This window comes from Zerene cesonia, unplaced genomic scaffold (genome assembly GCF_012273895.1).
Source record: "Zerene cesonia ecotype Mississippi unplaced genomic scaffold, Zerene_cesonia_1.1 Zces_u006, whole genome shotgun sequence".
Classification (NCBI taxonomy): Eukaryota; Metazoa; Arthropoda; class Insecta; order Lepidoptera; family Pieridae; genus Zerene; species Zerene cesonia.
In genome coordinates this window covers 1,444,780-1,469,270 of record NW_024045136.1, presented here as the reverse complement: position 1 = coordinate 1,469,270, position 24,491 = coordinate 1,444,780, and the positions used below count along the sequence as shown (strand labels likewise).

The window sequence follows — 24,491 nt, the reverse complement described above, 5'->3', positions numbered from 1 at the left end:
ATAATTGCTGATTGCTTTATGCACATCTTCCACGGTATGTTGTGTTTGATGGGACTTCAATTCGTCTGATATTTCGAACATTTCATAGCAGTAAAAGCATCGGAAGCACGTTCTTAACCACCGGAATGGCATGACCGAACCTTTGAGTAGGATTTGACTTATGTTGAACCTTATTGCTTTCATTTTCTCCTCGTCTTTGTCTATAGATTGGCTTTCTTCTTGCCGTCGGCCTGTAAGTGAAAATAATTCTTAATATTCTAGAGTAATGAGCCAAGAGCTTTTATTAAAGGTTATTCTATAAGTGTATAATCTATGGTTACATTTAAAGGTTATCCTAGAGACGCGTACGTCAGACCTCGGTTTGGGCATAAAATAACCTATCTTTCGCAAGCAGTTTAGGCAAAATAAAAAGGAATTAATGGGAAATCATGTAGGCACTCATTAAATAATAATTAGTTCCTAAAATACTTATATAAAATCATACAATGTAAATTCTATTATTAATTTATTGTTTCTTCAATCATAAGTCGTTAGAATAATATTATTTGTATGAAATTTAAATACAAGGCACATTCTTCTGAAATAAAGATATTAACCAATTCAGAAGGCAGAGCATTGCTGTGTAATATTTGAACATATCTAATAAACTTTATTTTATTTATTGATATAATATATTTTGAAATTAAAGAGATGTAATGTATAGAAAATATTTATCTGTTTCAGAATAATTAATGTAGATATTTTTATGAAAGTTTTGATTGCGATGACATATTTTAATTTTAATACAAGCGGTCCGCCCAGGCTTCGCCCTTGGTACATATGTAGTCTATAGCATTAGCGGGAGCACGTACATACCAACGATGAAATAATTTTTGAAATCAGTCCTCTTCAGCTTTATTTTATTAGTGTAGATACCGTTAATATTCGTAAGAAATAAACAAATAAGGAAATAAAATTCTGGATGCTTTAAATTAGTTTTTTATTTTTCTATTTACAATAAAATTATTATGCTTTCTTATATTTTCATTATTATAATGTATGATTATTATATTTTACTTATCGATATAGGTATATATATATATGTAGTTACACTCTTCATCATCGAATGAGCAATTTTAAATACAGTTTAGTAATCTGTACCGTAAAACTAATTTTTATAAAATTGGATGTGAGTTGATCAAAAGAAGGCTGTTTGTAGTTATTTAAAACCATAATTAAGGGTTATTTACATTTATCCATAAAAGAGTTTAAAAGAGATTCGATTAAAACGACTATACACATTACGTATTGATATAACATTGCGAAGTGTCCCTACTGCGTTATTTCTGATCTGATTCGCGCTCAGTGGTCGCGATTAAATCCAACTGAATCTTGCTAACCGAAGCCTACTTATGATTGTTTTGTTTAATTCATAGATAGATCAACAGTGATTATCAACTAATCGTGTATATTTTATTGAAATACTGTCTCCAACCTGATAGTCCACGCCCCCTTGCAAAATGCAAAACTTCTGATTAAATCCAGACCCCTTTAATAGCATTATACACAATTTAATTTTATGTGCTATGAACTACAACATTATTATAAAACTAGCTGCGTCCCGCGGTTTCACCCGCTTAAGTCCGTATCCCGTAGCCGTTGCCTATATGTTATTCCAGTTGTCCAGCTATCTACGTACCAAATTTCATTGCAATCGGTTCAGTAGTATTTGCGCGAAAGAGCAACAAACACACCCACATCCTTACAAACTTTCGCATTTATAATATTAGTAGGATACCAGTAGGATTAACTCAATCTGTACTGATGCTCATAACCCATAGTCGGCGGTTGTACAGCCTTATGCATCCTCGCGAAATGCGCTCGCATAATCTTCCGCGTCGTGAACAGTTTCTCGCACACGTCGCACTTGAAATTTTTCTCCCCACTGTGCTTATACATGTGGTTCTTCAACCGATTGCTGTTGAATGCCTTCCAGCCGCACACGCTGCATATGTGATTCCTGACTTTCAAATGGGTGTCGCGCAGATGCGTCATCATCATACTGCGGAACACGAATGTCTTCGGACAGTGCAGGCACTTGATCTCCTCTCTGTTCTTGTGCTCAGTTGCCATGTGCCTCGATCGTTTGTAGTGACTCCTGAATATCTGAGTGCACACAAGACACTTGTACTTTTTGTCCATATCGTGCTCGTACTTCTGGTGGCTTTTCAGCTTGTATCGCGTCTCGAATTTGTCCCCGCACTCTTGGCAGAGCAAACCGGAGTTCTCGTGAACGGACTTCATGTGCAAGCGGAGCAGATTGCCGTCCTTGAAGTGCTGCCCGCAGACCTCGCATAGGATGGCCGATGTCCCCTTATGGTCCTTATTCGTATGATGCAATAGAGGGCCGAATGTGTAGAACCCGGCGCCGCAAGTGAGACAGTTGAGTGAAAAGTTGTCCAGTTTGAACGGTATCATGCAGGTGCCGACATCTTTATTGTAAACCGTCCCGTGTTTGTCCACCAGATGGTCTATCAATTCGTAGAGATCCGTTACGTTTTCTGTACAGAGCTTGCAAGCTAAGTTCGAAATATCAACGTACACAATGGGCTCCCAGTATTTGCTCATAGTTATCTCCTTAATTTCATCACCGACGTGCGTTATTTGATGGTTTTTCAGTTCTGAGGATTCTTGGAAAATGTCATAGCAGTAGAAGCATCTGTAGGAGCTCTTTAGCCATCTGAAAGGCATCACAGTCGATTTGATCAGCACCTGTAGGACATTGTTCCTCATAATTTTTCGTTTTTCTTTAGTGGACAGTTCTGTTTTCGTGGTAAGCGAGCCGAGAATGCCTTCGAACGAATCCGCGATAGCATTGCTCGCGTCACAACCTCTAGACACTCCTGAAATTAAAATACGTTTATATAGCATCCATTCTTCCTTCTCGGGACAACGATAACAGTTCTTGATTGATTTCTAATTAGTTGCAATACTGATAACGTATTTTGCATAGGTGATTTTTAATGGTTATTTCTGGTGCCTATCAATTCATTTTCTTCTTTATATGTGTCAGTTAATTTGGTTTATAATAGTTTATATGAAAGAAAATAGCTTAATATATTTCTCATGTAGAGGAAGCCAAAAGAGTCAGTTAAAAGTAGCAAACTAAACAACTCGTGAACTCCATAAAACGAACATTTTTAGATTAAAATAATTTAATTCCGGCAGTGGGTTGTGTTATAACTTTGATATTATATATTTATATAGTTCTCAATAAAATAATAGCATGTTGAATAGTGATTTAAAAATAAATCAATCTGAAAAATTTTTTACTAACTTTTAACCGACTGCCAAGCATAATTTTCGAACGTATCTAATATACAAGACATTTCTTCATTACTAAATTAATGTATGAATTTCAACAGCTCATACATTAAAAAGGTGTTGTTATAAGAGTTTTAAATGTATATATACGAATAACATAAGCTGAAGAGTTTGTTTGTTTATACACGCTAATCTTAGAAGCTACTGGACCGATTTAAAAAAAAAAATTAATTTAATAATTATGTCGCATATGTATATGATTCTCGAGTGCCATAGCCCATATGTACCACGAGCGAAGCCGGGAAGACCGCTAGTACAGATATATGAGCTCTATTTCTTAAATTTTAGCAAATGCTTAAATCAGGTAAAAGTAGTGGTGGCTCAGTGGTGAGAACCTGGGACTTCAAAATCGATAAGTCGGGGTTTGTGACCGGGCGAGCGTGCAGGAAATAAAAAATAAATTTCTTCAAACGAAACATCACATCGTGAGGAAACCGGCATATCCGAGAATCAAAAGTTCGACGACATGTGACATCTCCCAACCTGCAATTGGCCAGAGTGGTGGATTATGGCCTGAACCCTCACATGTGTCCTCATATGTGTCCCAGCAGTGGAAACATATATGCGCTGATGATGATGAAATCAGGAATGTTATACGTGTCAATTGGAAAGTCTTTAGTCATTCCTTAAGTACTGAATGCCACTTAATTAACAATGTATTTTAGGGTTAAGCCGCACTCAAAGTGTTAAATGGGACTCGATCACTAAGAGTTCGCTGCCCGTCTCCCGTATCTGTACGTCATATTTCATTGTAATAATAAACAATTGTCTTAAATGAGTTTATTGTTAACTTAAGTCTCACATATGTATGTAAAACTGAACTGTGGTAACATGATTTGAATAAATAATAATTGGTTCACAAGCAAAAACATTTTCACTTACATCATAAAAAAAAACAAACAAATCAAAGTACACATATATACATGTACTATAATTGTCTATCTATTTAAACTTCACTTTCACATCAGGAACATATCGTTACTATATAACAACTAAACCAACATTTTACAGTTCTTCCACACTAATAAGTAATAATATAAACTTGAAAAGTCTGTTTGTGTGAACGCTCTAATCTCAGGAACTACTGGACCGACTTCAAAAGTTCTTTTACCGATCAAACGTAGTAGGCTAGGAGTGCTATAGGCTTTGTATGTAAATTCTTTCACCATTGGAAAGCACTGAGTAACATAGGCTATATAAGTACCACGGGCGAAGCTGGGACGGACAGATAGTCGAATATATGCTACACAGTCTCCTCGACGACATCGAAATCCATTCCCAACTCGATATTCACAAAAGCATTCTCATCAACCACCGCCGTTTCCTCGACGTACTGCGGGTGCTTCTTCTTATAGTGGAACCTTAAATTGGACCGGTGGGCGAATTCCTTCCCACACATACGGCAACTGTAATCCTTCCTGCCCGTATGCAAGTGGGCGTGCTTGTTCAAGTTGCTCCGCTTGCCGAACATTTTGCCGCAAACCGAGCAGATGAACTTCTTGTCCCCGTTGTGTTTCACCATGTGCAGCTTCACGTCGTACTGTCCGAAGAACCTGTCCCCACATATCGGGCATTCCACGTTCCTCTCGCGCAAGTGGACCCGCCGCATGTGCCGCGACATGATGCCCTCCTGCAGGAACACCTTCGGGCAATACCGGCATTTTATCTTCAAATCCGCCAGCCCGTGAACATTGGCGAGGTGCAGTTTCTTGAAGTATGGACTCTTGAATATCTCCGGACAGTAGGGACAGGTCAACAGATTGACTAGATGTATGTTCTTTTCGTGCAGCATTTTCTTCGACAGCGTCTCCAGCTTGATGCCGCAGTAGTCGCAGGTGTAGCCGCCCTCCTTGTGGTAGTATCGGTTGTGCATTCGCAGATGGTTCACACCTTGGAAGCTGGTCCCGCATACGTCACATATGTAATCGTGGGACAGGTGGTACTTATTAGCGTGCCGCAGGAGGTATTCGAACGAGACGAATTTCGTATCACAAATCGGACACGTGAGGTGGTCTTTCTTTAATCTAAAGGGCAGGAGACAGTTGGGTACGCTCATGTCATATTCCGCGTCGTGTGCGATGATTAGGTGGTGTATGAGCTGTTCCAGATCCTTGAACATTTGGGGGCACAGTTTGCAGGACAGATTACAAATGTCAATTTTAACAGCGGCGTCCCAGTTTCTATTGTTTTTCGTCCGGTCGTGTATCACCAGTTCCAGGTTAGCGAACTGATGCATTTTCAATGTGTGTTCGCGAAGCATGTCAGGGTCTTTCATGGGTTCCGTACAATAGAAGCATCTATATCGTGCTTTGTAATATAAGAATGGGGTTGCGTTACTGTATTGCAAAACATACTCAATGTTACGCCTTTTGATTAATAATTTTCGGACCATTTCCTTTTTCTTTTGTTTGTCCCCCGTTGGGTCGGTATTTGAACCTGGAAAAAAATTAGGCATTTAGGGGTGTCCTTTTGTCTTTCTTTTTTATTATATTTAATCTCTTCTTGTTTTTAATTTCACGGTATTGTCTTTAGAAGACGCATTGACTGTATGCTCTCTCCTGTAGATAGACCCCTCAAAACATGATCGAGTTCAATGGTTGTGACCCTTGGAGGAAATAAAAACATGTACACATAAAAGGAATTAGCTTTCGCCGTGGATTTCCTTGGTTCATATCCGGTTCAAAAGTAGTCGATATCAAATCCGTTTAGCTGTTCTGATGAAATTACAAACGTTCATACAAAATTTTGGAATATATTTTGAAGACATAATTGAATAGTGGTTTTGTATAATTAAATCTGTTAATAAGATAATTTGTGAAATTGATTAATATGATGTTCTTTTTTAGAAGGCTAGAAAAGTTAGAAAGAGTAGAAAAAATTAGCAAGAGTAGTTCTAGTTTCTCCTTTTGGCAAAATTTGGTGCAAATCCAGTGTTTATATTGTATTTCTTTGGCGCCCTGTACAATGCTTTTTTAAATCGCGGCGCAAAAAGAGGGATGTTATAAGTTAAATGGCGGTTTTTGTACGTCACATCGTAGCTTTTGTGGAAACCGGTCCAGGAGTTTTTAAGAAAACATTACAAACATACATACAAAAATATATAGGTTTTTGCGTTATAATATTATTTAAGACAAGCACGCATGGGCGTAGCTGTAATGGTGGTTTTTGGGAGGTTAAACCTACCCCTTTTTCCTTTATATTATAAATGCGAAAGTTTGTAAGAATGTGTGTGTCTTTGTTGTCTTTCACGCCAAAACTGCTGAACCGATTGCAATGAAATTTGGTACGTAGATAGCTAAACAACTGGAATAACATATAGGCAACTTTTTATCCCGATATTCCTACGGTATACGGACTTACGCGGGTGAAACCGCGGGGCGCAGCTAATAAGTAATAAACCAGTTTGTGTATGGAGTTTCATTGCACAATTATTGTTTCAATTATAATAATTAATTGAACAGAAATACAGAAGGATTTTCAAGTTAAACGCAGGACATACATAGAAAAGGCATTTATTTATTAAATATAACATTATTTACACATTAGTTACAGAATAAATTCTTAAGCACAATTTGCTATACAAAACAATGCTTTTTAATTGGACAGTCATAAAATAAAAAGGTGTGCGTGCGATTCACACACGATAGAAGTGAAACTTCAGTAAACTGATAAAAGAATGAATAAAATAGTATGTACCTATATTTCTGTCTCATTCTTTGCCGGCTTCATTCTACACATTTTTGTATTTGTGTCTCTCACCTGTCGTTTTTTCCGTTGCATCAGGTTTGAAATCACAACGATTCTAAAGAAGTTTCACTTCGATAATTACGGAGCTTGATAAATATATACAATCTCTTATAACGTGTCTTTCCCTTGGTAAAATAAGTTTAATAGATCATACACAACGTCACAAACTCACACTATATTGACGAATTTTTCCTCTTATTAATAAAACACGCAAGATATTATATACAAAAGGAGATATTTTTTGCTAGCAGTGATCTGCGGTTTCACTTGCGAGAAAACCACAGGCAACCTTATTTCAACCCATTAGAGTTGGTTTTTGGATGATATACTTTATCACCTTTATTTCAAACACACGACTTTCAACTGTTTTTATTGCAAATGGCCGCAGCTGTGGTTTACCACAACCAACAGAGTTTCGCACTAGTATGGATATGATTAGTTTTAAATAACTTGCTCGTGTAATCAGCTACATACATATATAGGAAGTAGGGGGTCAAATAACAGACCAGGTCCAAGTTTTAACCGTAACAATAATAGTAATGGTTTTAGGGACCCAATCCCCCCCCTCCCGATGTGTTAAGGTGTCAATAGGTTCACGTTATTAATGCTTATATGCATTTTACTAACTTACACGTGTTATCTATACAAATAACATAAAGTCACTAAGGTTGTTGGTTTGTTTGAACGTGCCAATCTCGGAAACCAGAAGTTCGAATTGGAAAATTATTTTTGTTGTCAATAGTCCATTTATTGAAGGATATGGCCTATACCTATAGTATAAACATAACATAGTATACGACGTGTGTATAACCGAGGGTCGAAGCTAGTACATCATAAGTTCCCTAGCCTGTTGAGAATATATACAGATTTTAGATAAAAGAAAACAATACAATTCTCTTATTTGACTTTTGATTTTCTTTGAGCTTAATAAAAGGATGGTGTTAAATTAATATATGGAAAATTTAAGCATAAGAAATCAACGAACAATTTACTTCAAAGTAGCATATAAATTTTCAACCATTTTCCCATTCATTCAACTAAAGAGAAATTCCACACTACTTCTTTCTTGTTTCTCGTGTCGCTCCTCGAAAACAACTCGGCCGAATCTCACGAAATATTGTGCCCACATCGGGTAGGCCTGAGAATCGGTCAACATCTATTTTTCATACCCCTAAATGATAAGAGTAATGCAGAACAGCGTTTGCCGGATCAGCTAGTATTTCTATACATGTATGGAAAATTAATCCTCGAAAGTCTATAATGCACCAACGTGTCCGTATTTTTTGTGCATACCCATGTGCGAGGCCAGGTTGCTCCTGCGCAGAAACGACTTGCAACACACGTCGCAACTAAACTTCCTCACCCCTTCGTGTTTCACCATGTGCATCCTGAGCAAATAGTTGTCGAAGAATTTTTCGCCGCAAATCGAGCACTCCACATTCTTCTCCTTCAAATGCGTCCTCCTTATGTGATCCTTCATAAAGGAGTTCCTCGTGAACATCCGACCGCAGTACGTGCATTTGTGGCCTATATCGTGGACCTTTATCAAATGCTTCTGCCGGTGATATTGGGACGGGAACAGTTCAGGGCAATTTGGGCATTTGAAGTCCTTCGCGTTGTGGCACTTCGCCTTGTGCCGGTTCAGACACCACTGATTCTTGTACTGGTTGCCGCAAATGGCGCACTCGCAAGCGCCCGTGTGCGCGTACGATATGTGCACGTTCAAATTGGTCACGTTTTTGAAGCTGCGCCCGCAAAAGTCGCATATGCGGCTGTTGTTGCTGTGTTCCGAATTGCTATGGCGCAATAGAGTTGCGAAATATCTGAACACGCTCGGGCAGGACATACAGGCGATGTTGTCTTTCACTATACGAAACGGTTCAAAGCAACTCTTCATTGTCTTATCGTAGGGCGCGTTGTGCTTTGATATTAAATGGTCGATCAGGACCTCCAGCTTGTCCATTGATTGGCAGCAAAGCTTACACGACAGAGACGATATATCAACCTTCACTGTGGTCCTTTCGCCTTTGCACTTCTTCATACATTTGGAGGTTATATCGCAAACAGGATGTTCCACAGCTGTATGAGTTTTGAGATCATCGAATTCAGCAAACTTTATAGAGCAGTAGAAACAGGAAAACTTGCCGAAGAATTTAAATGGCACCACGGTGGACATGTTCAACACACTGAGGATGTTTTGTCTGATCTGCAATATGTTCTGCTTTTTCTTCGGCTCGATAAAATTTTCCGACGGTTGTGGCACCTGAGGTTTCAGGGTCACTTTCAGTTTGCACGTTTTTATGTGCAATTTGACGCCCAGCGACGAATGGCACTTCTTTGCGCAATATGGGCATTTGTTGTTTTTAACTTTAGCGTGTTCACTCTGAATATGCTTCTGCAACAAATGGTAGGACGCAAAGCTGGAGTCGCACAAAGTACACCTTCTAAAATGATAACTATTTTGATGTTTCTTCAGATCATAGTGCGAATGGCAGATTTCAGAACAGTGCTCGCACGGATACCCGCCCGCTCTGTGAAAATATTTTAAATGAGCCGCCAAATCACGTTTCATATTGAACGTCGCGCCACAATCGTCGCATATAAAATTGTTCTGTGGATGAGCTAACTTCAAATGACTAATAAGATATCCAAAATAAGAGAACTCCTTGCCACAAAACTGACATTTCATATCCACTAATCTGTATTCAGTGAAAGGTATATCAATTGTTTTATCATAGTCCATATCGTGTTTTCCAATTAAATGATTGACAATTTCGTCAAAGCTGTTGAACGGTTCACTGCAAATCTCGCAATTCATGTCCGAAATGTCCAATTTGATCTCAATGTGGCTGCCTTTGATAATTTTCAAAGAATAGTCCTTGGTCGTGCAGAGACCGTGTGATTTAGTGTGCTTTTTGAATTCCGAATAAACCGTGTAATCTTTAGCGCAATAGAAACACAAGAATCGGCCTTTCCATTTGAAAGGCATTATTGTTGTGCTGTTGAAGAGTATTTGCATATTTTTCCTGCGTCTCTCAGAGGTAAAGTGCTCGCATGGTCCATCCGCGTTTTCATCTGTAAAGAAATTTGTCTTGCTTCAATCTCCTTCGTATCAATTAGGGGTTAATGTTTGTAAAAACGTTAGCATGTTTCATATGTGTTGTCATATGCGATCTGAGGTTCTTTTTCCACAAAAACCTCTTGCCGCACGCGTCGCACTGAAACTTCCTCTCGCCGTAGTGTTTCACCATGTGCGTTTTCAGAAATTGTTTATCGAAAAATTTCTCGTGACAGGCGGGACACTGCACGTTTTTCTCTTTTAAGTGTATCCGTCGCGTGTGATTCACAAGGTTCGAATTGAGTATGAATAGTTTACCACAATGCGAGCATTGATGCCCCAAATTGTGAACTTTTAGCTTATGTCTTCGCATGCGATACAAAGAGAGAAACCTCTCTTGACACCTTGAGCATTTATGTATTTTAATATCGTGCACCTGGGCTTTGTGTTTATATAATTTGTCCCTTGTAGTAAATGCTAAGTCGCACATGTTGCATTTATAGGATTCATTGCTATGATAACGTCGCTCATGGCATCGTAAATTCGGCGCCATCTTAAACGACTGCCCGCAAAAACGACAAATTAAATTGTTATGCGTGTGTGATTGATTTACGTGGAGCAAGAGCGATCGGAAATATCTAAACACCTCGCCGCAGCTGGTGCAGGGAAACGCGTCTTGGATCAATTGATATGGATCTAAGAAGACTTTAATATTGCTATTGTAGTTATTTTTATGATCATCACCTAAATGATCCACCAGGGATTTCACGTCTTTAAAATGTATGCAGCATATTTTACAAGATATAGAGGAAGTATCGACTTTAATCGTACTATTGTGACGTTGATATAATTGCATCGATTTACACGTCACATCGCAAATTGCGTGTACACTAACTGTATGAGCTTTTAACTCTTCGCATTTGGAAAAATCATTGGAACAATAAAAACATCGAAATTTCGTCCTAAAATACTTAAATGGTATAAGTGTGGTGGTGTTTAGTATATATTCTACATTTCTTCTGATATCTTTAAGTGAATGTGTATTTGAATAATTGTTGAGTTTAGATTTATCCGTTATAAGTTCACCCGTGCACTTTAAACAATGCAGAAGGAAGGAAGTCTTCGTAAAAGTATTATAACATAAACCACACTTGAACGAATCGTATCGATGTTGGAGTTTTATGTGATGAATTTTTTTACTGATCGACCCGAAATTTGTAAAGCATATATTGCACGAATAAGCGTGCGATCGTTTGTGTCTTAAACAATCAACAAGAGATTCAAATGTCATCGAACATTGAATGCAATTGTGCCCTTTTTTATGTTCCCTTCGATAATGTGCATCTAAATCTCGCTTCTTGTTAAATTTCTGATTACACGTGTCACATATGAAGGTGTTCTTTGGATGTTCACTGTTAGTATGGATTACTAATTTTGCAAAGAAACTAAAAGCTTTATCGCAAACGACGCAGCGAAGGTCCCTCAATCTGTACGTTGTTATTGGAACTGTTATATGTTCATTGTAATGTATATTATGTTTAACAGATAAATGCGTTATTACACCGTCTAAACTATCTAAATGTTCACTGCACAGTTTACAATTGATATCCGAGACATCTAGTTTCACTTCGACACTAGGACGTAATGATTTTACTGCTCTATTTAAATCCACAATTGGATGACTGTTTGTGTGTTCTTTCAATGCATCATAATCTTCTACACTTTTAGTGCAATAGTAACACAAATATTTTCCACGCCACTTGAATGGTACAACGCTTGTATTACTGAGCAATTTACTGATATTCGATCTGCGGATTGCGTTGGCGCCTGGTGCTGTCGAACAATCATCTGAAAAGAAAGTTCTATTGTGATTCTGATCCCATATTCTTCACTTCATTAAATAGTTTGACAGTGTCTATCGTGGTTCGATTCTATGTCGCTTTCGGGTTCTTCTTACAAAGATACTTCTTTGTAGCTACCTTCGTGCTCCAGCACGTGGGCCTTTCCTGTCAAGGAATCGTTTGAAGCAGTTTTTAAATTCCAAATCTTCCTCCTTTAAGAGTATGCGTCTTCTATGAACCAATAATTATGCATATGTGAAAATCTTATCATAATGACCATACATATGCGCTTTAATAAGGCGCCCACGCAAGTTGCATTTTGTCGTAAATCTTTCTGAACACTGCATACTGTTCGTTTTTGTGCACTACGACCAAATGCTACATTTGTATGTATGACTATGTTTTAATCTTATACGAACTATCAAACTTCTCTTCTTCATAAATATGTCATTGCATATGTCACACTTGTATCTTTGCATTAGGTGTTCTCTATCTTCGTGGAAAACGAGTTTATTTATAAAACGTTATGGTCCCATTACTACATTAGGGTCAAACGGAAGACTACAAAATGTAATCAGATGAGTTACAATATCATTGTGATTAGTAAGCGTTTCACGGAACAGTTCGCAATTCAATATCGATACATCTATTTCTACTTCCACTTCGTTAAAAATATGAAATTCATCCGCTAACAATACACGATATATATAATGGAAGCTATCGTTACAGCGCTATGGAAACTTCAAATCTGATCATGCGAGGACATGTGTCCCCTCAAATTCTTCTTCCACAAGAACCGTTTTCCGCATATATCGCAATGATAGTTTCTCTCGCCTATATGTTTAACCATATGCATGTTCAAGAGGGCCTTATCGAAGAACCTCTCGCCGCACACGCCGCATTCGAAATTTTTCTCCTTCAAATGCGTGCGTCGTATATGATTTCGCATGTGCGAGTTGCGTGTGAACATTTTATTGCAGTAGCCGCATTTATGGCCCGAGCTGTGCGCGGTTATGAGATGCTTCTGAAGGAGATACTGCGAGCTGAATCTGTCCAGACACTCCGTACATTTGAAGCTCTTCTCTCCGTGCGCTCTCGCTCTGTGTCGAGCCAATTTATCCAGCGTCGTGAATTCCGTGCTACAATCGATGCATTTAACAGTGGACTTCCTATGGTATCGCGATATATGCGCTCGATAGTTATAATTATTCCCGAACGTCTGTCCGCAGTACGCGCAGACGCAATTATCCATCGAATGAAAGGAATTCATGTGCTCCAGCAGCTTTCTAAAGTACTGGAATATGACGTTCGGGCAGAGGGGACACGGTATGCTGTCCTTGGCTATTTTGAACGATTGCAGGTATTTCACGGACCTATCGTAGTTGGCGTCGTGACTGACAATTAAATGATCGATAAGCGACTTCACATCCGCGTATTCGTTGCGACAGAGCTTGCAAGATAGTTTAGATATATCCACTTTCAGCCCTATATCTCTACCTTTGAGGAATCTCATAGTTTTACTCTTGATATCGCAATGCGTGTGATGCGACACCGTATGCTCTCTCAATATATCGAATTCGACAAAATCGTCGGAGCAATAGAAACAACGAAATCGATTCATGAAATACTTAAACGGTATCACGGTTGTCATGTTCAGCAGGCAGGCTATATTCTGTTTGACTATTTTTGTCTTGTTATCGTTCATTCTACACGTCCTAGTCTTAGCACCGCACTTGGCCATGTGATATTTATAACCTAATTTCGATATGAGAACTTTGGAACACCTATCGCACGTTAAACCAGATTTTATTGTATCGCCGGCTTCTTTTATTAACTTAATAGCATTCAAATTTACGTATTTATCATTAAAGCTATGTTTACTACTTAAATGTAAGACCAGTTCATTAAAATTATCAAATGTATCGTCGCAATCTTCACAAACGGTGTCAGACGTGTCTACGTCGATGACACTTGGTAATTCGTTAGCCTCATCTAAGATAAAATCATATCCATGAGCTTTTGTGTGTTTTTTGAGTTTGCTGTAATCGATATTTTTATCGCAAACGAAACAGCGGTAGCCATTTTGTTTTTTGAACGGTATTATACTAGTTATCGTGAAGAGTATATGGAGATGTCGCCGAGCCGACGAATTTTGTCCGGTTAGCGACTTATCATCTGAAAACAAATGATTCTTCTGTACGATAAGTTGCCATAGACAATCTTACGATTAATCTCGAGTGCAATTCTTCGAAAGCTGTTCTGTTCGTATTTCTTAAAACTATTAGGAACCTGTCGTTTTCTTTTTTATAAAGATACAACAATTATTCTTAGCATCTTTAGAGTATTTACTTATGATCGACTATTTGACGAGTTTAACATTTTAGACTAGACTTTATATTCGCTATTGAAATTAATGAAATTTATATTTTATATACAACTGAAATTATACCAAATTAAAAAAACAAAACAGTACACGGAAAACAGGTAACGATTTCAAAAAAAAAAGTGCTTAGAAAGTAATCTTATATTTTTAACACACTTATATGAGCTTTAGCTGAACGTTTGTACGGGACAGATTCCTTTAGACCCAATTCTGACCTTACTTCAAACGGACAGATTTTATTGAAACTTCACTTCTTACACTTATCAAGGATCGGTGACATAGCAACAATTTAACGATTTTTTTTTAAGTTTACTTCATTGTCCCTATAAGGATGGCCAGGATTATCATGCAATAAGATATTGTTAATATTGTTACAGCTAAATTTATGTACGCCGTATTTTTCATACATCTTAGAAATTAAGCCAGCAATGTGGTGTTACTAAAATAAAAGAAAAAAATGAAGAATCATAAAAATTTCTTTACGGATACTCTGTATGGAGCAACTGAAACAATTTAGATTGATTCTATCATTTAAGTGTGTGTTCTTTTTTACTTTATTTATTTATTTTTATAATTATATACTACATGGAATGTATGTTCTTTGGAATAAATATATGAGATGGCACAACTACTATACAATAAATTAATTATAAGATATGTTTCGTTTAATTAGTCCTATTCCTTTACATAATTATATCACGCCCATTATAACGATACTATTAGAGCTTATATTATGAATCTAGGAAATCATCTTATGTCCTGAACAGAAATTATAAAGTTTTCTCCGAAAATAATAATTTCGGGCAAAACAAGTAACTTTGATGACAATTTTAAGTATACTTTTCAAATCGTACATACAATAATATAATATTAAGCGATAAAATTATACTTTCTTTGTTACGTGGTATGGCCCGAGTCAAGTTCCATACATCAATATCAATTCTACACATCGCTAAAGCCCTTATCCAGAGCGTCATCTTTCAAGTCGTCGTTCTTTTTATGCTTAGCCATGTGCGAAGTGAGACTCTTCTTCCAATAGAATCTATCCCCACAGACGTCACAATGGAAGTTTTTCACGCCACTGTGTTTCACCATATGCCGTCTCAGCAGTATGTTATTGAAGAACTTAGCACCGCACACGCTGCACTCCACGTTCTTTTCCTTCAAATGCGTCCGCCGCACGTGATCGCGCAGGAACGACTCCCGCGTGAACAGTTTCCCGCAGAACGTGCATTTGTGCCCCGAGTCGTGGGCTTCTATCAGGTGTTTCTGCCGCAGATACTGAGTTTCGAACGCCTCCGGGCACATGGGGCACTTGGACGCTTTCACGCCGTGCGCTTTGGCCATGTGCATAAATAGCCTAGACGGTATCTCGCAGTCCACACCGCAGATGGAACAGTTAAACTTCCCATCGCTGTGGCGCCGCCATAAATGGACGCGCAGGTTCTGCTCCCTGCGGAACGACTGTCCGCAGTGCACGCAAATGTTCTTATTGTCTGTATGCACGGTGTTCATGTGCTTTAGCAGTGTTCCGAAGAATCGGAAAACTTCGTGTGGACAAAGCGGGCACTCCATGTGATCCTTGACCAGTTTGTACGGCTGCAGGCACGTTTTGATCGACTTGTCGTAGTTCGCATCGTGCCGCGATATCAAGTGGTCCAGCAAACAGTCCAAATCCTTCATTTGTTCGAAGCATATTTTGCACGCGAGCGACGAAATGTCTATTTTGACGGACGACTCGGACTCTCTGCACTTGAGTATGCTCTTTTCGCGCGCGTCGCAAACTGGGTGCATCAGTATCGTGTGCTCTTTGAGCGAGTCCGGGTCTTGGAAGTCTTTCGAGCAGAAGAAGCAGTTGAATTTATTATGGAAAAAGTTGAACGGGATCGCCGTGGAAAGGCTTATGACTAGAGCTATATTCTCGCGCAGTTGCTTAACGCTGTTTCGTTTAGGCACATCGTATTTTATATCAGAGTCCATGACGTCTATGTCGTTGTCTTCAACAATTATATCCACATTTCTACAATTCCTCGAATGCATTTTCAACCCGATATCCGTATGAAATTGTTTGTGACAAATCTTGCATTTCATGGACCCGTCGTCTGGGTGCTCCGTTTTCATGTGTTTCCGTTTCAATACAGCTGAGGGTAGTTTCAGGAAGCATATGTTACACCTGGACATGTGTCGGTTTGTCTTATGTTTATTCAAGATATTGAGGGACGTGAAAGTCTGGTGGCATAGTTCACAAACGAAGCCGCCCTCTCTGTGATAATTCTTCGTGTGCGAGAAAAGGTCGCGTTTCTTGTTAAATTTCTGCTGGCAAGTGTCGCAGGTGAAGCTATTCTTTGGATGGTTGCTATTGACGTGGGACACCAAGTATCCGAAGAAGGTAAACTTCGCATCGCACGCTACACAGGCCAGATCCCTCAAACGGTACTCCTCGAGCGGCATATCTATGCCCTTATCGTATTCGATCTTGTGTTTCACCAACAAATGGTCGATAACGTCGTTGATGGACGCGAACAAGTCCTTGCAAACTTCACAACTTATCTCGGAGACGTCGATTTTTATCTCCACATTGCTAACACCTCTGATAGCTTTCAACGAGTGAGTGCCAATAGTGCATTCGCCGTGTTCTTTGGTGTGCCGTCTCAAATCCGCGTATTCCTCGACGTATTTGCTACAAAAGAAACAGAGGTACTTTCCGCGGAATTTGAACGGTATGATTGATGTGTTATTAAACAAAATCTCTAGATTTCTTCGTATACGCATCGAAGACGGTACGCCTCGGTGATATTTACGCGACGCAACACCTGAAAGTAAAGTTTTTCAACTTTAAATGTACCCTTTTATGTTATAAACAAAACAATAAAATAATACAATATACGTAATATAATATGACGATGTGAAAACAAATCTAGGGTACATTTAGAGCTATTTGCTTAAAGCTAATGTCACCAATGACGGTAATATTTATATGGATATCAACGTGTGTGTGCGTATGCGTGTGTGTGTGTGTGTCTGTGTGTGTATGTGTGATTTTATTATTATGAATCCTAAGGTATGAATCCTTTATAAGTGGTGAAGTTGTAAGGTACATAGTTTCAAGAACTGTTGAATGCATAAGAATAGGACTTTTGAAATAAGGGTCAATGTTTTATAAATTGAATACAATTAAATTACAACTATTATAATTACTTGAAATAATTCCCAATTGAATGTCGATATCACAATATCGAAACGTAACGAATCGTAAAGTATAAAACTAGTACAGTGTTCTCAATTTTTTTAACACGCTCTTGCTAGCTTCATCTGTATGTATGTATGTATGTAATTGATTCCTTTAGACTCGATTTGAACCCATTATAAACGATCAGATTTATTTCAAATTTCGTAACCTTATCAAGGATCGGTGACAATACAATTATATCACGAGTTTATCTTACTATTCTGATAATGTCCGCAAAGATTAAATAACTAAGGCGTGTTTTTAGTATGTGAAACCTATATTTATTTCTTTCTAAATTCTCTAAATACTTTGACAAATAAATCCTACACAGAGCCGGAATGATGCACCTTCATATGCAACCGCAAACTGTTGTTTTGCACGAACGCCTGATCGCAGACCGCGCACGCGAACCTCCTCTCGTCGCTGTGTATTCTCATATGGTCCCGGAGCGTTTGTTTCCTCGCGTACGACTTCCCGCACACGCCGCAGCCGTGTATCCTCTCCCCGGAGTGTTTGACCATGTGCCGCTGCACGTGCGTCCGCGAGAAAAAACTGCGCTCGCACATCGGACAACTGAAATTTTTCTCGCGCAGGTGCACCTCCTTCAAGTGCACCCTCATCTTGCTGTGTATTTGAAACGTTTTCCCGCAGACGGGGCAATTTATCGCCGGCGCGTCGACGCGGTGCGCTGCGACGTGATGCCGCTTCCTCGCCGCGTAATTCGGAAAGGTCTCGGGGCAGAAGAGGCATTTGACCGTCGCGCCTCGGTTGTGCGCTTTGCTCTCGTGCCTGCTCTTCTGGGTGAGCGATTCGAAGGTCTCCGTGCAGACGTTGCAGCGGAAACTCGTTCCGTGGCTGAGGGCATGGCTCCGGAGCCTGTCCTGGCTGAGGAACGATTTGCCGCACAGCTCGCACACGTAGTTGCCGTAGTGCGAGTTCATGTGCTGATTCAATTTGATGAAGTACTCGAAACTCTGGTCGCACAACGCGCATTGGAATATATCGCCCAAATTGTACGGTATCACACCATAGCCGTAATCCTCGTCGAATAACCGATTATGTTCCGTTTTACTGTGCTCGATTAGCGCTTTTAAATCGTCGATGTCCTTATCGCAAACGCGGCACGCTATTGTCGAGACGTCAATTTTGACCTTTTCGTCCCTTTTCAGGTACGATACGGCCGATTTGATACTGGCTTTCTGGTGGTCGTTGGCCGTGTGATGCTTCAGCGTTTGGAAGTCTTTGAAAATGCGATGGCAAAAGAAGCATAGGTAGCTATGCCGGTGCCACTTGAACGGTACGACCGTGGAACATTCTAGAATGTTCATCGCGTTCCTTTTCATGAGCCGATTACGTTTTGTCGACGACAACGAGGACTTACTCCAGGCCTCGGTAGCCAACTCTGGGCGTTTTGCACCTAAAAAATTTAAAGTACATTTTGAGAACGGGTGTCTCCTTCGCCGTTTTCTTTGGTGCAGTTTAATGTAACGCCTTAGTGGCATTTAATTTGGTTATATCCGGGCTTTTAGCACACCATACTTCGTCTCGGAAATGATGAGATTATACTTTATAGCGTTAAAATTTCATATTCATGAGACCATTTACGTTAGTTAGTCTAAGGTTACCCATAAAACGGGCAATTTTTCATTATTCAATATTTCACCCTGCTAGTTTTTTGTGAAAACTTAAACAACATGCTTATTCATTTTATACGACAATAATCGTCAAGCCTAAATTCGAATTAGGAGATACGGTAATCAAGTAATTCACTACATAAGCCGATATTCGAAAGTTATTACGAGCGAAGCGATAGGTAGATTGTTTTTATTTTGATATTTAGTGTGTGATAGGGAAGCGCTTGACTACCATCTCGCCTGCTGGTAAGCGTAGATGTAGTCTAAGATGGAGCGCGCTTCCCTAGAAGGAACCTGTTTACTCTACTTTTGAAGACCCCCCGAATTATACCCGATACCGGGTGAAACCGCGGGGCGCAGCTAGTAAATTATAAATCAATCGTAAGATCATAAAAATCGCTAAAGCACAATCTAACTCGCGAGATCGCTCTCACAATTGTGATCCGTAACATTTGTTTGTTTACAATTTCACGCATTATTTATTCGTTAGATATCTATCTATCCAATCTATCGAAATGAACCCGTTATTTGACAACGTGTCAACCGTAACAACAGACCGTAGGCTGTCCCTGATTGGCCGGTATTTATTGGTCGGTATTTATTGTCCAGTATTTTTTGGCCGGTATTAATTGGCCGTTATGTGACGTCGTCACTTAACAAACGCTCGTAGTTATATACTATTAGAGTCTCGTCCCGGCTCCGCCCGGATATCAAGATTTCTATTTTATCCCATGTGAGCATTTAATCGGGATAAAAAGTATCCTATCATCCAAGTCACCTCATACTCTGTATGTATAGGAAATTTCATCAAAATCCGTTCAGTAGTTTCAGCGTAATTGGCCGACAAACATCCAAACAAACAAACTTTCACATTTATAATATTAGGGTGACGATACTGTGATGTACTATGCTGATATCGCAATAGTTCGATAGATTACATTCTCTCGAAGTAGATTGATTCCATCGATGTTTACAATATTACGATGACATTTGGACTCTTACGCTACGGTGTGCGTTTCTTACGATCGAAACATACATATGCCGTAAGTTGTTTACAACAACTTTTTAATTCTATTTATCATATCCTTCTATCCTACTTCCTACTAATATTATAAATGCGAAAGTTTGTAAGGATGTGTGTGTGTTTGTTGCTCTTTCACACAAAAACTAATGAACCGATTGCAATGAAATTTTGTACGTAGATAGCTGAACAACTGGAATAACATATAGGCAAATTTTTGTCCCGATATTCCTACGGGATACGGACTTACGCGAGTGAAACCGCGGGGCGCAGCTAGATTTTTCATATGTGTTGATGCACGATTCTTTACCCTACCACGAAGTTATAAATAACAACCACTGTATAGCAACACTGGTTCTTTCTAATTACTGTATACTATACTAGCTCTCAGCCCGCGTCTTCGCCTGCGTAAACACAAGGAAATTCCGGTGGAAATGAGTTTCACAGCGGAAGAATGTAGCCTTATATAACTCTCTCTAACTCCCTATTTCCAGATACAGAAATCGTACCATAAAATCACTAGGTTGCGACGTGAAATATGGACAAACAAACAAACAAGTTTCGGGCGAAGTGGTTATGTAACAGATATCTCTTATACGTTCGAATCATATTCTAATTAACTTCGATTAGAAATTTAATTTCATTAGTTAATTATTAAATTATTTACTTCACTTTAGGGGTTTTTTTTATAATTCACAGAATGTCCATCTAGTATTCTAGTGTCAGACTAAGCGTGACGTATACCATAAACACTAGATATGACTAAAAAAAAAATATCCACCAAACGCATTTTTTAACAAAGTATATAACTTAAGCCTTTTAAAATATTATATGAGAAACAAATGGGCAGTAAAAAAAAACATCATTCTTAAATTTTTAGTTTTATAGCCTTTAAATGCTGCAATTATGTTGTATTAAATATTATTTTTCTTTCTTAGAATTAATAAAAAAAAATACATATATATACATATGTGCAAGTGTGTGGGAATCGAACCCGCTATCACAATGACAACTTACGAAAGACATCATGGAACAAAAAAAAAACACAAAAAACAATAAATCAATCAATAATTGATTTTACATCACACACAATGTAAGACACAAGTCATATATAAAAGGTTATGTGTCCCTTTTTTTTAAATATATATTTTTAACATATTTTTTAAATATATTATTTATCCTGCATTGCTGACATCGATTGAATAAATTCTATTTCCATATAATAATAAACATCCCTGAGAATTCAAAATTATAAAAAAAGAAGGACACACAACCCACAATAATTTTCAAAACCTACCTTTGGGTGTCGATTTAGAAGTCCGAGGTTTCTCCTCTTTCGCTTTCTTTTCCACTTTGGCTGCGTTCTTTTTGGGTCGACCACGTTTTGGTTTAACCGGCAACGTTTCCACAGTAATGTCTTGCGTTGGATCATCTTTGTCTGAAAAATATTTATGGTAACATTATTCTCTATGTATTGTATATGGTTTTATTTACCAATGACTACAGACTCGAGACGAGCAAAGCATGTCTTATAGTATCACACCATTTAAGTATTATTTTTGTGATACACTTTTTTAATGTCATTGTCGGCACAGGAGCTGGTCTGGGTTGGCTGATGCTAAGTGAATACAGTCCATGAACATTTACATAGACGTAAGTTGGAGACGCTGGAGGCGATGCCCAAGAGCTCATAAACGAACATGATCTCGTAGGCAAATGACTCCAGAGCCTGGGTCATCGCCGCAGAGTGGCTGGTCTATTGGTCTTTTATTGGATACACTTTGGAGAGTCCGCAGCAGAATCGCAGGAGGCGCATGCATTCTAGACGCCGCTATTTGGTAGGCGTTCCATGCACGCGGACTAGGCAGTTTGATTCCACATTGTGGTCAAGCGCTGCCTACCATGAAATAAAAAAAAATAAAGGCATACAATCGTTATCAGACCTTATGCCTCTACAAATGGTTTGCCAACTTAAAATAATAAAGAGAAGATTGATGAGGGGAGTATAGGAAAGAATTGGGAAGGGTTAAGAAAAGGATGCATGAAATACTTTAAGTTACATTTAAGCAAATACCATCATCATAGTCTATGCCATCTTCTAGATATTCAATTTCCGTAACGACATCAGTGTGCTCCTCAAGATTTATTTCAGATTTCATATTGGGTCCCTCTATTGGTAAAGCTGAAATGAAAAATTTAATATATTAACATTTCTGAACGAAAATGGAATGCCATCTAGCTGCAAACAAGGTTGAATGTGCACGAAATACTTATTTCTGAATGTTACATATTGTTAAAACTAGTATATAAACCAAACTATGTAAACTATCATAAAGCTGTCTTAATAGTTCACTTGTTGTTATTGTCTATGTCTGAATATTGTTCTTAATCTGTGGTCGTATTATCCTCTTTCTTGTGTCAACTGTTTTGCTGTGTTAAATGGGTTATGAATAAATCTCAATATATCAACTTAATTCATTATTATTTTGCCACTAACCCATCACATATAATAGTCAGTCGTAATATGGTCTCAATTTTTTACATTTACCACTACAGTAGATATAGGAGTGCAGTATCCCTCTCTTGCATAAAATGACATAGCAGAATGATAAACAGTTGTTGCAATAATAGAAGATTACAGATAGAGTACCAAAATCTTCCCTTTCTTTCTAAAGCTTATGATAAGTATCTATCATACCAAAGCTTCTCTTCTTATAACACCATAGAAGTAGTTAACCAACCTTTTTGTTTAAATTCTCCTCTGCCAATCATATCAACAAATTTCTTCTCACAGTCCATGACCTGCTTCTTAAAGTTACATGCATCTCTCAGCCTTGTGATACACACCTCACATATTAATCGGTTTGTACCATTAGGCCCTTCTATGTGCTGTGATATCTGTAAGTAAATAATGTAAAAACCTACTAAATAAAGATTTATTATTATTATTATCCTTCTTATATCATAAACGCAAAAGTTTGTAACTATGGATGTATGTATGAATTTTTGTCACTCTATCATGCGAAAATAGCTTATTGTATCTGTATTAAATTTGGTACCTAGATAGATAATGCTCTGGATTAGCATGCATGCTACTTTTTACCCGGGTACTATGCAAGTAATGCCAAGGGTTACACTTTACAGGTGGTTTATAGAGCCTCTGCATTCTGTTGAAAGTCTAGATAATTATAGTTTGAAAGAGACTACTGGTTCCAAAAATTCCACAAAGATGCCTTTTAGTGTTTAATAGACCGAAAATTATACTTTTCTACCAAAAGGCATGGCATTTTTAGAAACACTTAATATTTATATTTTATTTAATGTTAATGTTTATATTTTTTAATTTATAAGTTCTTATTGGTGGCCCTTAACTTTTGTACAAGTTTAAATAAGAGTTATGAAAGAAACGGAATTTTTAGGGCACTTAATTTTTATTACATGATGTGTAATACATGTGTAAATACACAGGATAAACCTAGACTTCATTGTGTATAACGAGTAATGACTAATTAGTTTTAATAAAACCAATGGACACAATCACAAAACGATTTCTCAGATTTTCTCTTTTAAATAAACATTCTAATATTAATTTTATAGATAACTTCGTATATATGTTCAATGGTTGTAAATATGGGAACTTGCAATCATTTATGCTTAAGTCTTAGTTTTAATAATTATCATACGAATACAAAAGCGTATTTTGGTAATGATTTGAATTAATTCTTACACTAATATCAAAACACTCTAACAACATATCGGCATAAACTTCCGTCTCGTCCATCCAGGGGTATTCGGTACCCAGTTCTTTGTAACAACCTTCTGAAAGACAACATCGGCATAGCCCTGGATTTTCTTTCACTATAATATTATCAAACTCCATTGTTTATTTCTTAAAATTAACGTAAAACTATTAGTATTCAATGCATTTGCATTTTAGTTTGAGCGTCTTGAAGTCGGAACGCCATTTTGATTTTGAATGTTTAATTAACTGTTTAGAAATTTTGATTTCTGCATCTAGGTTTATGGTAATCAAGTTCAACTATAAATTTAGATGAAAATGGTATAAAAATACGTGTGCTTTTTATATAACTATCAATTTATTTTGTAATAGTTACATAAATTTTTAACATGTTACTAATATACACGTATCTATGACAATTCAAATAGAGAAAAAAAAATTAAAAAACAAAACAAATGTCATAATATGTCACATAG

General features: G+C 37.9%; 2 protein-coding genes across 3 annotated transcripts; both read right to left on the bottom strand.

Annotated features, from left to right (window-relative positions):
- Positions 1-1,785: 1,785 nt before the first annotated feature.
- LOC119838894 (zinc finger and SCAN domain-containing protein 2-like) lies at positions 1,786-3,368 on the bottom strand. Its single transcript, XM_038365038.1, has 2 exons — positions 3,317-3,368; positions 1,786-2,882 (listed from the first exon to the last, which is right to left on the bottom strand). The coding sequence occupies exons 1-2, from the start codon at positions 3,366-3,368 to the stop codon at positions 1,786-1,788; spliced, it is 1,149 nt and encodes a 382-aa protein (XP_038220966.1).
- An 880-nt stretch (positions 3,369-4,248) lies between these two features.
- LOC119838981 (zinc finger protein 91-like) lies at positions 4,249-24,241 on the bottom strand. 2 transcript variants are annotated; one of them, XM_038365141.1, is made up of 6 exons: positions 24,004-24,241; positions 23,018-23,174; positions 22,351-22,458; positions 21,574-21,714; positions 8,425-10,185; positions 4,249-5,799 (listed from the first exon to the last, which is right to left on the bottom strand). In XM_038365141.1, the coding sequence occupies exons 1-6, from the start codon at positions 24,154-24,156 to the stop codon at positions 4,607-4,609; spliced, it is 3,513 nt and encodes a 1,170-aa protein (XP_038221069.1). In that variant the 5' UTR covers positions 24,157-24,241; the 3' UTR covers positions 4,249-4,606. The 2 variants fall into 2 exon arrangements, with proteins under 2 accessions (XP_038221069.1, XP_038221068.1); XM_038365140.1 differs by lacking the exons at positions 4,249-5,799; positions 8,425-10,185 and adding an exon at positions 14,726-17,205.
- Positions 24,242-24,491: the final 250 nt, after the last annotated feature.

Excerpts from the sequence above, each read along its gene's own strand:
- LOC119838894 (XM_038365038.1), bottom strand. The coding sequence starts at position 3,368 with ATGTCTTGTATATTAGATACGTTCGAAAATTATGCTTGGCAGTCGGTT. Across the intron at positions 2,883-3,316 it reads TGCTTGGCAGTCGGTTAAAA|GAGTGTCTAGAGGTTGTGAC; the intron begins GTTAGTAAAAAA and ends TTTTAATTTCAG.
- LOC119838981 (XM_038365141.1), bottom strand. The coding sequence starts at position 24,156 with ATGGAGTTTGATAATATTATAGTGAAAGAAAATCCAGGGCTATGCCGA. Across the intron at positions 23,175-24,003 it reads TAGAGTGTTTTGATATTAGT|ATATCACAGCACATAGAAGG; the intron begins GTAAGAATTAAT and ends ATTTACTTACAG. Across the intron at positions 21,715-22,350 it reads TGGCATAGACTATGATGATG|ACAAAGATGATCCAACGCAA; the intron begins GTATTTGCTTAA and ends AATATTTTTCAG.